This window comes from Amyelois transitella, chromosome 2 (genome assembly GCF_032362555.1).
Source record: "Amyelois transitella isolate CPQ chromosome 2, ilAmyTran1.1, whole genome shotgun sequence".
NCBI classification, from domain to species: Eukaryota; Metazoa; Arthropoda; class Insecta; order Lepidoptera; family Pyralidae; genus Amyelois; species Amyelois transitella.
Window position 1 is genome coordinate 7,076,937 of NC_083505.1, and position 18,514 is coordinate 7,095,450.

At 34.1% G+C, this 18,514-nt stretch overlaps 1 protein-coding gene across 2 annotated transcripts in view; it reads right to left on the bottom strand.

Annotated features, from left to right (window-relative positions):
• LOC106136055 (trissin receptor) overlaps positions 1-18,514 on the bottom strand; it is a 49,659-nt gene that overhangs the window by 13,123 nt on the left and 18,022 nt on the right. For both annotated transcript variants that reach the window (XM_060946571.1, XM_060946573.1), the window contains exons 2-5: positions 12,469-12,759; positions 9,159-9,303; positions 2,018-2,177; positions 643-840 (exon numbers count right to left, since the gene is read on the bottom strand). In XM_060946571.1, coding sequence (XP_060802554.1) covers positions 643-840; positions 2,018-2,177; positions 9,159-9,303; positions 12,469-12,685 — 720 coding nt within the window. In that variant the 5' untranslated portion in view covers positions 12,686-12,759. The remainder of the gene's footprint in view (positions 1-642; positions 841-2,017; positions 2,178-9,158; positions 9,304-12,468; positions 12,760-18,514) is intronic.

Consider the following 18,514-nt stretch of genomic DNA (forward strand, 5'->3'; position numbering starts at 1 on the left):
GTCACACAAAGTAGGTTTCGTTTATATTGTATGCCATTAAGGCTGAAGGAAGTCCCATTCAGCTTCGCCGGAACCGGCATTATGATGATTATGTGCCATTATTTGATTGCTCGTTGTATATTTATTTAAATAATAAGATACAATCCATTAGGTAAATTAAAATATAAAAAGAATATTAGTGATCTGTAAGCAGACATATGCGTAGATACATGGTAGGCAAATTAACGATTGATATTATATTATATATGAGAAAATATTGATGTTCGTTACTTTTCCCCAAAGAAAACGATAAAAAATATTTGTTTGGACCTTTAGAGTTATACAGCTTATATATCAAAATAACACACATATATATAGAGCGGAGCTGCGGTCCAACACTAGTTGAATTTATTTAGTGTATAATTTAATATGTTTATCATAATTCTAATCTCATGATGTTGGACTTACCTGTGGCTGACGCGCGCTGCCGTTTTTATCGCTGTCCCGTTTCACGTAATAGAAAAAACCATACAGTGATAGTTTTTCGCGAAGCATGGCGTCGAGCATGCCATGCTACGGAGCAGGTTGTAAATTTTGAGAAAGTCTCCAGAGCGTACTCAAAGTAATATTCTATCGTAAGAAATAATGGGCATATCAACTTACCGTCATCACACAAAGCGGCGTCACGTAAAGAAGCCCGAAGTTGATCATGTCGAACAATTCTGAGTTGTATTTCCGCCGGCTTATTATACAAATGGTCTCCATTTTCCCATCGCCTAGGTTGTTTGGGATCGTCTCTACCCAAATGAACTTAGGAGCACTGTATAAGGCGCTGGTTATCCAAACACCCAAAATCACCAACTAAAAAAGTTTAAATATTAATTATAAAATGTTTATATTATGTACTAGTTTGAGTGCTTAACTATGCTCTTACGGTGAAGGATATCATCGGATGGAAACCAGTTCGTTCAGGGGCAACTAGACATGTAAACTAATTATATGTTTTCTGAGCTATTTGCTTGAGTGCTAACCGATGCTTTTACGGTCAGCAAAAACATCGTCAGGAAATCTATGTATTCAGGTAACTGCCGGGCAAATAGTAGTCGCTTCGTGTAAAATCCCGACGAACGCAATCTAGAATCATGGTCAAAGAGGTCTTCAGGTGAAGACGTAAACGGGACTAATATCCGGATTGATTTTGGGGTGTCTGAATAGAGGGACGGATACCTATTGCTCAGCTGTGAGACATGAAATACTAAAAACAAATCTTAATTTACATACTAATTTTAAAAGGAGAGTTAATAAACAAATTAACTTTCAGTTCTAGTTAGCGTTTTGAAAATTAATCAATTAAGTCTACTTGTTTCAAACTTCAATGTATTTATCATTGAAATATGAATAATATAGGACAAATTATTATATAATATGTACTACGTCAATAATATAATTTATTTTATCCTTGGTATAAGGGCGTGGACGCGCCATTAGGCATCCTCTTTGATGTATGTACACTCGACTCCATTTATTTGTTTTCGAGTCATTGGCTACAGTTACGTGATGTTCTTACATTTACATCAAGATAGGTTTATGGTTTGCTTGCGGTTTCCGTCAGTATAGATTTGGGATGGACCATCCCAAATCTTCCCAATGATTTTGTAAGGGGTAAGTAAAGGAACAAATTGTATCTTAGGTTCTCTTATTCAGATATTCGACAGCTAGGCAATAACACACCGTTATAAAATTTACAAATTTTAAATTGCCTGAGAATAAAAGATTGCAATATTTTAATATCTAAAGCTAAGCCAGCAAATTCGCAGGATACGCCGGATGTGTTGACGTGCTAGCTTTATTGACTGGATTTATAAAATGTATTGCAGCAGTTAATCACTTTTTATTTGACATTGGCTTTGGCTTTGACTATATTTACATTCATAAATCTACTAAAGCCGTAGCTGTTGGTCCGTATTCACCATTGAAATCTTATTATTGTTACGAGTATCCCTTAGAATATTAACCGTATTATTGTTGGATTTCTTACCCTTAACCTGGTGGAAGTGAGAATTTGTTTGCACGTGATAGGGTGAATTATTGCGAAGTACCGCTCCGTGCAGATCACCACCAAAATGAAGATGGAGGCGGTGTAGCTCAGCGAGTGAACGAATTGATACATCTTGCATAAAAAGTCGCCGAACACCCAACTGCAATTAAAATCAGTCTATATTAAACTCTTGCGTTACTGTATGTGCCTTAGTGATTGACTGACAGACAACGTACAGCCGAAACTATTGGGCGTACGTAGCTGAAATTTAGGACTATATTTTCCTTGGAAATTTGTAGAGAATCACTACGAGATATTTTTTAGAATTCTTTATGGAATACATGGGAGTTTTTGCTAAACTCGGACGGCGCTGTGGCCAAATACACTAGTATTACCTACTAAGGTAATATAAATTTGTGGACGAAAATTGGGACGTTCTAGCTACAATTTTGTTTAATTAATTTTCTCTTGAATATTGTCTTGAATTTTCTCTTAAAGCTTTGTTGTCTTGCTTTAGACGTTCCCAGGGAATACCCGAGTAAGATAAATCGAAGTTAAATTATAAAATAATATATACATAACCTACTGAATAGCTAATTGAATTGTCTTTATTGATAAAATAACAAATCGATCAAACGTTAAACAAAAACGAAGGTTTTACGTTCGTTCGTTTAACGTTTTATTATAACTTCGCAAATTCATGGGTGTTTCAAGCAAACCCGGCAATGTACGTACGTGTTTGTATGGATGAGAAGCAGAACTGAGGCACTTGAGCACGTCGTAACATACCAGGCAGAGAGAAATAATAAATAAATTATAGCCTTTATTCGCTGACTTTGTACATTATTAGTTCATTACAAAGAATAAGCTGATTTGGAATGAAGTGTGTGCTCTTCATGCATCAGCAACCAGTTGTTGGTCAGGTTGTCCATTGACATGGCCTCCCCCATCGCTTTCCACTCATCTCTATTTTTAGCTAATCTTCTCCATAGAAGAAATAATAATGTCAAATAAATGTGAAAAAAAAAACAACAAAAAACTAAATACGGCACAAATATGCCTTTTCAAAGAACTTAATTACAAATGAACTATGTGCTACGCCGCGTAGCTAGAAATGAGTTTAGTAATCGTAGCAACGCTACGCCGCAGTTTGTTGACTTCCTGACACTTTCATTACATCTTGAATAGTCTTATACATGTTTTTTTATACAAACCCATACATTCATTAAACACTGAATAAACTGAAACCAAGATTTGAGTAATAGTGTTTATATTTTTCTTTATTGATTATTGAATTCTGTGGTTCTTATTATAACTCAATTCCCACGAAAGCAAAGCCACGAACTAATAAAATAAGGCGTATTGTAATGAATATGAGAATTTAAATTTCCTTTAATAATTCTTTTCGTTTGTTGTTGCAAAATAGTAGCTTGAAAAATCATCCATGTAAAGAGGCAGTTATATAGCGAAATATAGACTTCGGAAATTGAAGTTGATACAAATAGATTGAACACTAACATAAAACGAAGATACTACAGAAATTTATTTATTATACTGAAGTCATGTTTTTCACTACTTGAATAATTATTCATCGTCTTGGATTTTTGTCCCGCCCTCGGGAAGATCTCGGATTCGCCTTGGATATCATTTAAATAACTGCTCCTACGTGATAGCCATTTATACATACATACATACATATGGTCACGTCTATATCCCTTGCGGGGTAGACAGAGCCAGCAGTCTTGAAAAGACTGAATGGCCACGTTCAGCTATTTGGCTTAATAATAGAACTGAGACCTATTTATGAAATGAAACTTAACTCACAAAGACTGTTAAACCCATATTTCTTCCTAATAATATCATATAGAGGAAAGATTTGGCACTAAAGACAGACAAATACCTACTTCAGGAGTATAAGGTTACTTTTTTTCTTGTTTCTATGGGAGCGTAGCTCCGTGCAAGAGCTAGAAGAATATGTTCCGAAATTGTTCAAGTATGACTAAGATTTTCTAACGCAGTTCACTTCTGTGAATTCTATAATTTTTGATAAATATGATCTAAGATTAGTAAGCAATCAACGGAGGGTTCAGCGTCAACAGAACCGGTAATCTCCAATATTGTCTATTAGTGGACTATTTCCATCATTATCAGATTTTAAATAACCCAATATTTATTTAAAAGATTCTCCGTTTAGATTCTCCCAATTTTTGTATCCAGAGAGAATAACTTTTATTACTTCTTGTTATATTTTTGCTTCTCTGTCTTATAACGGAAACTTTTATATTTTGTCAATCGGCTCAATCGTCTAGTCAATTTAGATTTATATAACATGTCCTTACACCTGACGGAGTAGACGGAGCCGATAGCCTCAAAAATACGAAGTCAATGCTAAGCTAGCTAGCCATATAACGGAATTAAAATGAAAGGTTGATAGCCTATCGCTGAAATTTCCGAAACTTACAGGCTTTATAATCTTGATTAACTTTTCCAATCTATGCTTAAGATAAGCTGCTGGGACATATTAAGTTTTTCTATGCTTCCAGACTAGCGGGACAGCTTATTTTAAAATTCAGCTTTGAATAAAAGTCCCAGAGAGCTCGTGTTACTATATAACACGCGATAATATGTAATGTCATCATAGGCGAAATCATGATCTAAAAAAATTTGTACTCATTGGTTGAAAAAGAACGTCACAACTAATGAAAACTACGATATATTATTACAATATTGCAATCATGTTTTGTGTGACTCACTATGACATTTATAGCATTGATAAAGCGTTTAATAATGTTTTATAAGCCCCAATTCTCTAAATTGCGCTTAACATTTAATAAAGCATAATCTAATCTCCCTCCCCGCCCTCTCAAGGTATATAAATCACGTGTGCTAACATTATTATTGAAAGTATTCGTGTTTATGTGCTAAAAATTGTTTATAATCTTCATTTTGATTCCAGACAGATTTTGTCTCGAAGTGTTTAATGCCGATTTCGAATAACAGAACCCATTTAGTTTGCTATAAGAAGGCAACTTATTAGCAACTTAGTGAAATAAAGTTTATTTGAATTAGAATTAAAATCTTGTAAGTTAACTGTATCCTTCTAAAGATAAGTTAGATCTTTACAACTAAAATTAACTTTAATTAGTCTCAAGTAAAAGTAATTTACAGACATATGTGCGTAATTATGTTTCTACCTTTATATATTTTCGTGCAGATTTATACTGCTCACTGAGTGAAAATAAAGCGAATGAATTTCTTTTTTAATAAAGTGGTTCGGCGTTAATCTCTCCATTAATTTGCGCGTGACCCTGTCCTTTATCTGCATTTAGAATATAAACAACGATTTAATTTGGGAGCAGTATTCGAATACTTCATCCTCCTGGGAGTCATCTCTACAAATTTGTCATTGTCACTGTCATCCAGTAGCTTGTCTTATACTATGAGATTAAACGTATACCGGAAACCTGGTTACATGCTCCCTCTCTGGGAGGGGCTTACGATGCGCCTTTTGGCATGGGGTACCTAAGAGAGGTTTTACATACTTCTTCCTTCGTCCTACATACTTGAACAGAAAATAAAACCTACATACTTTTTAACATATTGAAGGCCCTCCTTGCATTCTCTCTGGGGAGAGCCCGGGGTCCGTTTACGACAATTGGAAAACTAATTTTATTACGCATAGCGACCGTCGCCTTATATGCGTGACCTCACCGCAAGGTCATCGGTTAGTATTATAACTAAAGTAGGTACGCTCAAAAATATGTCAATGACAGATAACCAAAGCGGAATTCGCTAGCTCTCGCTCACAAGTCGAATACCATAGGTAATTATTTGCCAGTGATGCTTCATATTCATTGCTCAAGTGCCGGAAACAAATTTAATTCAGAGTATTCAAATTGCTATTAATGTATCTCAGATACAGGAAGTGTAGTCGAGCTTAACTTGATCATGTATAATTAAGTAAATACATACTTAAATACACAAACTCGTGTGTTATTCCAAGTGTATACAAACTATTCGGCAAGTAGTTATTGCTCCTACTACATGCCTTATTTATAACAAGGAAAATATGCGAGGAATATCCATTTGTAGGAATTCGCAATTATATTACAAAGAAATACATTAAGATTTTCTGTTTTTCTCCTCCTCTGAATAGCATGATCATTTCCAGATTAGGGTAGATAATATAAAAAGGTTCTTATCTCACAATAATGGCATAACTGCTTAGTAATCGTAAAAAGAGCGCCAGGAAACATCTTTCATGAAGTTCTTAAGTAAACTTAAAATGTTTACCTTCAAAACTCTTCAACAACAAATTCATTACTGATGAAACGAACTCGATTTTGATTTGACACCAGATGCTAAATCAGTTGCCATGCCCCGTGGCCGTGAAACGCGCAACGCAGTTTTTATCGCGCGAAAATCTTTCGCAGTCCTGTTTCACGTCATAGTAAAAAGGGGACAAGTGCGAGTTGAACTCGCGTGAAGAGGGTTCCGTACGATGTTACCTATCATAAGTTGGTACGCACAATATTGATTGATTTACCATGTTATTTTAATATCATGGATTTCTTATAAGGTTTTCCTATAAGGAGAAAACTAATTTCTGTATTTTTTTCAAAATTTAGGTTCAGTAGTTTCGGAGATAAGTGGGGGGGGGGGAATGGTCAATTTTTTTTTTAATTTTCCCCTTCCCCCCCAAAAATGACCCCCCATATACATCTGCTCACGTCACACCTCTGTGTTTGGGTCACAGGAATTGATATGTGTACCAAATTTCAACTTAATCGGTCTAATAGATTCGGAGATAATTGACTGTAAGCGACGGACGGACAGACACACGAGTGATCCTATAAGGGTTCCGTTTTTGTATTCAGACGTACGGAACCCTAAAAAGCGAAACAGCGATAGTTTTTTTCAGTTGTTTCTTTTCAGGCGACTGTACCTACCAGTAACGTTACTGTGTCAAGTAACGGAATGTGTTAGCACGATCAAAAACTGAGTTATACTTATTCCTCGTCAAGTTTGCGGTTGCGGAGCGGTGAAGAGAAATCTAAAAAAAAGAAAGTTTTTAAGCCTATCCGTTAGTTGCATTTTACGACATCCATGAAAAATATATGGTGTGTTTCTATTCTAAAGTGCCGGAAACCACACGGCACTAAAGGATCGTGGTCTTAATAGGCTTCACATCAGAGAGAGAACGCAACTGGAAATAACGCTGAAATGATGACGATCTATAATAGGTACTAGCATTAATTATATAGTTATGTGTGACGTGCAATGTTACTAATCTATATTGCATATTTACACAAATACTGTTTAATCTGAAGCTGAACTAGCCGCATTGTTTGAAAACTCGGTGTATTTTGCAATTGTAATGTATGCAAAATAAATCATAATAATTATAAGTTATTCAAATTGAGTCGGCTATAGAAGATGAATTTATAAGTTAACTGGATGATGTTGCAGGGTACACCTAAAACAAAAAAATCCGTTTCATCTATACTAATATTATAGAGCTGAAGAGTTTGTTTGTTTGAACGCGTTAATTTCAGGAATTACTGGTTCGAATTGAAAAATTCCTTTTGCGTTAAATAGATCATTTATCGAGGAAGGCTTTAGGCTATATAACATCATGCTGCAACTATAAGGAGCAGAGAAATAATGGAAAATGTGAAAAAAAAAACGGGAAGAATTCATCCTTGAGGGCTTCAATGATGCCCAAAATAACTATTCCACGCGTACGAAGTCGCGGGCACAGCTAGTCCCTAATTTTCTTGAAGAATAAGACAAATTTTAAGTTTACAACTCTCAGTTGCTTAAGCTGTGTCGTTCAGTATATACTTATCTATAGATACAAATCTTTCTTTAAGACATAATTATGTAAAACGCGACAGAATGATATTAGTACAGTATATATTTACTCGTGTTTCATAAATATCGATTCAAGATAGGTAATTTGATAAATTATTTTAACAAAAGAGCACATCGCGCGAATTCCCTGAATATCTATTTATATTCTAGCCATATTTTGTATTCATAATATTATACGCACTTAATTATTGCCTGTAATGTAAGACTGGAAAAACCTTTCTACGATAACATATAAGTACTCTTTTATAAAACGTTTTCCCAATAGTTACCGTATTTCCATTTTATTTTACACGACCTATCACGTATCTTGTTAAAATTAAGGACGTCCTGGCAAAGGGTCAAGTCAAGAGTACCCAAAACCGAGCTTGCATGAAGAGAGTTATAAATGTGGATGAAGCGAAGGAAGTATGCAGAAATCGTGGCAAGTGGAAAGATGTAGTCTCTGCCTACCCCTACGGGAAATGTAAATATATGTATGTTACACGATGAAAATTAAATTTGATAAAGCAACGATACATACACAACCAAAATATATATCGCAATATATTTTGTAATCATTTCGCTCACAATATTTTTAATATGCTTTATACCTATAATGCAATTGTGACAATACCTATGTGATTGGAGTTGGTGAAAAACGTGAAATAATTACCTATAAGAGTTTGGGACTACGGAAGTATAAAAAATAAATTGCACATTCATTCAGTCATTCGATTCATTTATTCGATGTAGACACACATTAACTTTTATCCCGGTGAATCTGATCATATAACAAACAGCGTATTGTCCGCGCTCAAAGTCTTTAACTTGAATGGACGCTCGTTGACGTCCTCTCGTAGTTTGTTTGTTTGTCAACTCGAGATCAATCAGGTCGACACTATACAAGGTGAGTTTCACTTTGTTTCTGAGAGAATTCTCAATTTTCTTTCATTACTTAGTAAAGAAGTTAATGAATAAGGCCTTAATTAGGTATAAAAACATGGCTATTACAGTCTATAATAAAAAAAAATATAATTATACTAGCTTTTGCTTTGCTCCCGTGGGAATTTACACATAAAAAGTAGTCTCTGTGCCTAACTTCTTCAAATTGTTAGAAAAAATAAATACAAATCTTTTCTATTTCGATATTCTAATTTAAGTAGGTAGGATTATATTTTAATCTTTTGGGATATTTTCTATATTATATGCCCAGTTATTGTTATTCCCTTACTATCCCGTTCACCTCTAAATTCAATAGTTCCAATTTTCCGTGCATTTGTTTACTTACCTCGGAATAAGATATATCGTCAAATTCTGGAAGACGCAGAACACTCCGACGCATAAATCAGCCACCGCCAGGTTCGCCAAAAAGAAGTTGGTTATTGACCGGAGTCGCCTTGAGAGAGTTACCACAAGTATAACCAGAAGATTGCCTGAAACAACAATGTTATGGTTAGTTATATTTTAGTTCTGAATATACAAAACATATTTTTATAGCGGTTGTTCACACCGATAGGTCTCGGTTTGAATATAATATGCCTTATGCAGAATATGTTTTTAAATTTCATGTTACCAAACCTCAGTTAAAATACATTTATGAAAAACTGGTATATCAACATGCCAGCAACGTCTTTGTCCATGAGACAAAATCATCAAACGCTTGTATTTTTACTTTTCGTTAACGTAGTGTCAATCCTTTTAAATCACACAAACCCAGACACTAAGCTGAGGTAAGGATGATCTTACGCAGGTGGAGTGGACTCCAGTAATGTATTTATAGGGATTACTGTCCGTATGAAACAAGCTTTACTTTAAGGGAATTCGTTTCTTTGAGATACTCAGATGGCAACTGAAAGTTAATACCAACATACTTAACGTAATACGCATGGATGTGTCGCCTGGACTGAAGCGACCCATTAGTCGGTGTTCTAAAGCCAGCTGAGAACATAATAGTCTTTGCCTGAATGTATGTGACATATTCACAATATGAGTTTCCAATAGTGTTTATTCATCAATGTATAAATTGTGTTTGAAGTAGATATTTGTGTGTTATCAAGTTCCTTCATATGGGGGAACAATACAACAGAACAGTTTATTTTTTGGATGCATATGCATAAAAATAAACTGTTCTGTTTTACACCGAGTAAAACAGCAATGAAATAAAGTCAAACTATATAAAGTCCACATACTCCATTACTCCTACCTTATTTACAGACCAAAAACATTTCTCAATCAATATCCGGTGCATAGTATTAAAGTGACTTCGATATCGAATGCCAAAAATACCTATAACAATAAAACATTTTGGGTTTGCAGAAATCAAATCTTCAAACTAGATAGACGCTGCATGCAAAAGAAAAAATGTGTTGTATGATCAACGAAAACAATAGGTACCTGTAGAACCAAGTTATTTAGAACAGAACGAAATTGGCAGAGAGAATAGGAATTGTTGTGTAGGTACCCGTAAGTTTATCCCTTCGTTAGTTACAAATTTACATTTTTGGCAAAATTCCATTTTTCACATTTATTACTTTAAAATAAACAAAGTAATTAAAAGCCTCTCGGTCTGAGAGCAACATGGATGAAACTAGTTGAAGCATTAACGTATATACTGTAGGTACTTGAGTTTAAGTTTTCTCAGAGTTTCTTCGGAAGCTTCTTCTATACTTACCTATTACATCAGAATTAGGTATTACGGGTCAAATTTCTGCAACCAACCTGTCTGTGTGTTTGTGTTGTAGATATTTTTTAAAGTTTTACGTACGTATGAATTTTAAAAATTTATTCTGTAATTTTATGAACAGTTAAATTATTTATTACAACAAGTATTTTACCTTACTGCAAATTTTAAATTGTATGGAAATTGAAGGACTAGCGTTGTTATTATACGTAGGAAAAGTACTCGTATACTAACAACGCTAGTACTTTTCTCAACTTTAAAAGAATATTACAAGGTAGGTATGTATGTCAACACAAAGAAATATCATAGAGGTATTCTTTTCCGGTTTAACCCTTCCCAATTCAAATACAAATCGAACGTGACCGAGATAAGCCTATTTATCTGGCAGCCTAAGTATACAAATATCGGAAGAGGTATGCAATAATTTTTCTGAATGTAAGTACTGGAAATAAGACAAATCCTTTTTTGTGTCAAAAGTGATCAAAAACTATTGGCTCTTTCTACTCTGTAAGTGACAAAGATGCGATAATTGTGGTTTAGAACATGCGTTAAGATAATTTTACACATAATTAAGTACGAAAAAAACCTGATTCCATTTGGGAGAAAGCAGTAAGTAAAGTGCGTCATGTTTAGGCGTCGCGAAGCTGTAACCTTACTTATTTTTAGCTCTGAAGGCTTCTAAAATCTCCATACTTTGAATGCTGTCTTTGTAATAAATGAAGCGTCCCTCGCCGCTCGCTCAGCCAGCACTGAGAGCACAGTGACAGATCGTGTCATCAAGACAACAGAGCCTCCGTTTACATAACTTCCGCGTATTAACAAGGCACGAGTACCTTTATATTAATTATATTAAAAGGTTATTTCCAAAGTCTAACATTACAATAAAGATGATGATAATAGCCAAAAAGCCTATTAGTCTTTACAAGACTGTTGGATCTGTCTACCCCGCAAGGGATATAGACGTGATTATATGTATGTATGTATGATGATAAATAAGTAGTTAAGACTGTTTTAATTTTCCTAAATATTTTCTTTATCTTGATACATCCCAATAAAACAAAAACCTCTACATAATTTTCATAAAAATAAGATTATGTATGGTTCCCGCTTTTTTACATCTGTCTAATGACTAATGTCTAATCAACTAAACTATAGTGTACTAAACGTATTTCAAATCAATGAAACATTACATTGCTAAGGTAATGGGACTTAGCCAGACTCGAACCGTGATAATCGCATACAACTGGGTGCCCCGCCGCGCCGAAAGCCAGTCGACCACAACCTCTCCCGCGATCCTGCCCATTGTCAACAACTTCATATTGTACTTGTATACCTTATTCTTATGTGTGTGTGTGTGTGTGTAAATTTTATTATTTAAGGTATATTATTATCTTAGAACAACCCCTTTATACCTTATCTAGATTCTTTAAAGATTTTCTTTTATAACACCCACGCTTGAAATTATTTTAGTCAAAATATGTATCTGTGCCGTGTGGTTCGTAGGACCACTCCATCTCTTTCCCATGGATGTCGTAAAAGGCGACTAAGGGATAGGCTTACAAACTTGGGATTCTTTTCTAGGCGATGGGCTAGCAACCTGTCACTATTTGAATCTCAATTCTATCATTAAGCCAAATAACTGAACGTGGCCATTCAGTCTTTTCAAGACTGTTGGCTCTGTCTACCCCGCAAGGGATATAGACGTGACCATATGTATGTATGTATGTATCTATAATTTAAAGATCAGCATCTGTTTTGAGAATTGAGTTGTTATTATTATATAGAAATACCAAAGGAAATAGGCAGCTTGTTATCAAGCCATTGTAATTTGACTTTCTTATACTTAGTTGGAACTACTTAGTGGGAGTGAAGTTTTAGGTAAAATCAAGAAAACGGATGAATTTCTTGGAGCACTTACCAAAAAAACAACAGCAGAAAACAATCGTGTACAGGGTGATGAAAATCGCTCTGACGTCACTTCTATCAAAAATGAATTCTTCTTCGTCGATACTCATATTTTTTTTCGCTTGCGTCGCGTTGACAACATTTTCAAGATATGACTGTTCTGTGTTATTCTGAATAGCAAAAATGTTCCCAGGTTTAGCAGAAGCTATGAGTAACATCATAGCGCACATATTCCAGCTGTAGAATCAAATGATGGTGTCACCCGCTATCGGTTTAGATAGTTTTGCTGAACACCTCCCATTTTCTGCAACAAATAAGGTAATATGTAATGATTGCGATAACCTCCATACATACATAGTTTGAAAGTAATGTGTTTTGTATATACATTGGTAGCTCGGGTGAATTCAACGAGGATAAACAGCAGGCAATAAGGGATCTATCCTGAATTTATTACTAGCAACTTGGAACGCGCAAATTCTCGATTTTTTTATGTTTTCTTCAGGTGTTTGTGTAAAGTGCTTCCGTACATTAGCTGTCAGTTACCAAAGAAGGATTTAAAGATTGATAGAGGTAACAAATCAATAAAGCATGCGTTTTATAGGCTTTAACAGTACATAAACAAAAGTGTTTAGAATGCAGCCATCAACAAATCATTTAAAAAATCAAATGTTGTTATTTCGATTTTGTGAATATAAAGATGAATATTCATCTCTTACAAGCTTTTATTACCCTCTTAGGGATTCGAGAACAATGTCACCAAATTTTGTAAGTAGAACCTTTTCCGCCAAGAAATAGTTCAGTAATATCTGCAATGGCATTATAAACCTGCCAGAGGCTGAACCTTTGGATTTATGGCCGAGCTTAACTTAGACTCACGAACATGTTTCAGAGGATAGGCAAATTTTATGCGATGCGGCTAGAAAGGTGTACATAAAGTAGAGAATAGGTTAAGTGACCTTTACAATATTCGCGAATATAATAAAATTATTATTTTCTTTTCTAGCTTTATAATCTTTTTATTATCGAATAATTATTTCGAACAAAATATGCCGCCATAATCTAAACTTTAATGTTGTAAAATTTTACAAAACTTTCCTTTTAAAAGTTTTGTTGATAAACATTTCATACTCATTTTGGGGATTAACCATTTTAGAAACTTTCTTGTATTGAGGAACAGTTTGTGGAAAATAAATAAGCGGGGGATTGTTTCCTAAAACAGATGAAGCGTGTGAATACGTAACACTCAGTCTCTTCCAGTGAGAGTTGTATAAGGCGACTAAACTTGCTATATTCTTATTCTTCCTCCTGGCGTTGGTCCCGGTTACATCCTCACATTTCTGGAGAGGAGCCCGGGGTGCGCATTTCGATAATGATCCTGGAGTGGGTAAATAAAGTTTTTACAAGAAGCTACTCCCAAACAAATAACAAACATATTGGATCATGGTTAGTAGAAACTAATTTCTACGACTCACGACGTCGTACGTCATACGTAAATTATTTCTTTTATAACTATGCAGTACCTATACAGTGATAATAATAATCGGTTAGCACTCAAACTAATGTACATAACTCAGAATGGAGTCATTGGTTCATGGTCGGTGTAAAACGTGACTGATTTAAATGATAAATCTATACATATAATAAAACAGTAAAAATATTTTGTCTGTACATTTAGTATTTTTGACTGAATGGAAAAAATATTTTTTGAATTTTTTGTCTGTCTGTCTGTATGTATGATCACGCTTATCTCCGAAAGTACTGAACCCATTTACTTAAAACTTTCACCAATTGCTTTGTTTTAACTCAGAAAAACATTTAAAGTTTGTTTCATCAAAATCGGTTCACTAAAAAAAAGTTATCGTCATTTGCATGAACTCAAGGCATGAGTTTTCCTGCAAATAAGTTACGAAATTTAAAATTCAAATTGTACGACAGCATTATACCTAATAACATCTATTATTATAAATCTTATTATAAAGCTGAAGATTTTGTTTGTTTGAACGCGCTAATCTCAGGAACTTCTGGTTCGTATTGAAAAATTCTTTTTGCGTTGAAAAGACCATTTATCGAGGAAGGCTTTAGGCTATATAACATCACGCTGCAACTATAAGAAGCAAAGAAATAATGAAATATGTGAAAAAACGGGGAAAATAATTCATCTTTGAGGGCTTCAATGGTGCCCAAAATAAGTATTCCACGCGGACGAAGTCACGGGCACAGCTAGTATAGAATTAATATTCCGGTTAATATATAGTATATGTATCCACTGTTTTTTTCGGAAATTCCCATGAGAATTATAAGTTACTCGGCTTACCATAGGTTCTATGGTAAAAACTAGACACTTCAATAGAAATCCCAGCTAATTTGGGTTGGTGGGATTATGATAGGATGCCAAATGCAATCGTGATGCGAAAACAATGAATTCATTATCAAGTAGATAGTGTCGGTGTTTGAGTATCTACTCATTTGTGATAACAATATGATGTATAGCAAAATTGTATTATACAATACCGTCTGTGTGACCCAAAAGTTTTGTGCAGGAAACACACTTTTTGGTAAAGTTGTTACCATTTTTACCACATCAGGGTGTTGAGTGAGGTTTTGATAGTAAGTATTAGTATTACGAAATATTATAAAATTGTAATATTTTCCAATACGTTATAATTAGTAAAAAAAAGTTTGTTAAAAAGGTATGTATATAATTAATATAACCCAGAAATTTCAAGAAAAGGGCATAATTATAAAATAAGTGAGTATAAAAAAGTGAAAAAATAATGAGAACATGACATACGAAACAAAAGCGTTTGTTCTGTGGCGCTTTCAATTTCTTTTTTCATTTCTCAGCCCGTTACTAAAGAACAGTACACAGTTACTACGAGAAGGTATGTTATGATTATTAGAGTTACCTAAACATATTATTTTCATAGACTATATTGTACTTCTAATTTTCCTCGAAAAGTGAGCCGAGTAAGTAATCGTACTTATCTACATGGTATTCGTAACATCGATTTAAGTAAAATAATTTTTACATATGAACAGACATGTGTTATGGATGTATGATATTACTTATATAGATTTGAGTACTGCCGAAAACCATAGGCCTAAAGGCATGAGACATGTATACCTTTTCGAGCTTAAATATGTATTACTTTTCTTGAAAATCTACGTGAAATACCTCGAAAATGAAATGGTGGCTTAAAAATAGAAATACCTAATCTTTATTTATCTAATTTGAATGCTGCCCCACGCGCCATTTCACCCTGTAGGTAATATTGATTTATCTGCCTTTCATTTGTCCATTGGGTGCCTGTCATTAGAAATAAGAAGTAGTTTTCTGTGTAATTTGTGTAACTCTGATCACCATCAGTGCTATTCATTACACCCTAGTTTTTGTTTCTTGTATCCAGACGTAAGTCATTGAAACAGTTTTTCTCATCATGACTTGGACCGATCACTGATTCGAACCCGGGCCTCCCGTGTCACAGACAAGCGTACTCGTACTACCGCTACGCCACAGCCGTCTAAGTAATGTTCGCATTATTGCATTATTGCATTATCAAAAATATAAAATTAATTTCAAAAAGATCTGTACTCTTTCCAATTATGAACTCTAATGATGTGCATGGCAAGAAAAATTGTGGCAAATCTATGTTTGGCCAGCATGGAAGAGTAATTTATGACTTTCATATTGTTAGTAAGAAAATGAATGAAATTCCCATTGTTGCACATAATAGATACAATAATGGGTAACAAACCATAATGTTGGGATGTCCGTCAATTAATTTTCCATGGTTGAACGTAGTCGTAAGTATAAAGATCCAATTTACAAGTGTAAGAACAGTTCACGACACTCTATTTGGTATAATATGGGCGCCTTTCATTGAAAGTACTTATCTATAAGTGCATTAAGACTTTAGCTTCCTTCCTACAAGTCACTTACATCTAGCATTCCTCTATGAAGAAAAAAGGTTAAACTTAAGGTACCTGCTCCTAACTGATCAAAAGATACTCACAAAAAAGTTTTATAAAAGTCCACCCGTTGATAAATATAGAATGTTCTTTTATGAAGCTTGTTTAAAAAAAATCCCGATATCATGATACATTTCTGTTGAGTTTTAATGATGTTTCTATGTAACAGACTGACGAAGTTCAGTGTTCACAAGTACGTGTAGTCGTTAGTGATGAAAGCTACAACATTAAAAAGGTTGAAACGCACAATTAAGAACGAACTCATAATCTCTCTCTGAACAACGTGATTTCAATACTTTAGATAACATTCAAGAGGAAAAACAGTGTTAAACAACTATTAATTACAGATAAGGAGAAAATGAGAATGAACCAGATTTGTTAGAATGGTATCACTTCGATAACGAAGTAGTATTATGACTAAGTATCAATGATTTTTTAGAATAAATTGAATGAATCTGAATTGAATGTTTATCTTGATAAACAAAAGCAAAAGGAATATCCATCAACACATTCTCGCTAGAATTCGGTAGGAACAGTGATAATATATGGATAAATAAATGTCTTAGTATTCATTAAGGAGAATTTTAGGAAAAATTTTAATTACCCACTGGACTAGAACCTTAGTGCAAACGTGGTCATCGTCATTCTCCTGGCGTTAGCCTCGGTCTTCTTTGTTTGGAAATTGAGGTAATTACTTAAACTTATCCAGCTTGGATGATAGTAACACATGCAGTTACCTGAATATATATACAGGTTTACTTTAGATATTTTCCTTTATCGTAAGTAAGATCATCGATTGGCAATCAAATAAATGCAGGTGCGTTATGTGAAAAGAACTGTTGGTTAACGACTGCGGTATGATAAGAACCAATGGATTCGGAACAGGCACGGGCATGCTTTTTTGTACTTGTATTAACTCTAACCTCGACCACTGATATTCCAGGAAAAGTAAGTACTTTTCCAAACATAAAGAGTTAAGTTTGGAATATGATACATGACACATTTTTTAGTGCCTAAAGTTTTAGAAATTTACGATAGTAATATGTCAAACTATGTGAAAATGGGATAGACAGAGCTACCTACGTCTTGGGAAGACTGAAAAGTCACAAAGTATTGAGTATAAAACAACTTCTTACAAATTCACCTTAGGGCTTACTCAGTGACAGATTGCTTATTACAAAATCTGTTCATACTGTTTAAGTGTATCAAAACACTTAATTATGATGCATAGTTGGAAAGGTAGATGTTATGTGTTTGTAAGGTAAATATTTTGTTACAGTGGTTGACCTGAGTAGAAATAGATCCAAAAATATATTTGTGTATCCAGTCGTCTGGGTCTAATTAATCAATAGGCACGATGACTAACTTTTGTTTTGATGTTTATTTTAGTTTTACAACATCAAAACACTGGTGAAATAATCTCATTACCTATTTATGATTGTAACCTTAGAAATTAACCTAATGTGACTTACTAGTCACAAAGAATAAAAAAAATAATTTAAGAGAAGAAGAAATGCATTTGTTATTTTTTCACAACGGTTTAAGGCGCCATAGAAATAAGGATCATTTTTATGTTTTAAAATTTTTAATATACCTACCAATAGTATTACTTTTATTTACCAACACATAGTTAAAAATTTTATTTTATTTCGGCCATAATCTTTATACAGCGTTTGCGTTTGTCTTAATAAAAGTAGTTCGATGTTTTTTTTCAATTCTTTAATGGCATAGTTATTTTTACAATGGACTTCCCCGCCGTATTTTGAAATAACATACTTATAACAGTTGCGTTATCAAAATTAAATAAAAAAAGTTGTGGTTTTATTTACGTCTATTTTATCATGTAATTTACTAATTTAAATTGTTTTGAGACCTTGCAATCATCCCTATTGGAAAATTTCAGTTAGAAACGTCGTCAATAATTTTATTGCAAACCAATTGCACTTAGGTTCATAGTCCAATCCCAGGTTAAACGTTTGTTTTTCCTGGTAGAAACACCGATTCCTACTAGCTCAACTATTCTAAAGCTTCCTTTCATTTCCACCCTCAATGAACAATGCACTGCTTGATGGTGTTGTAAAACAATAAAT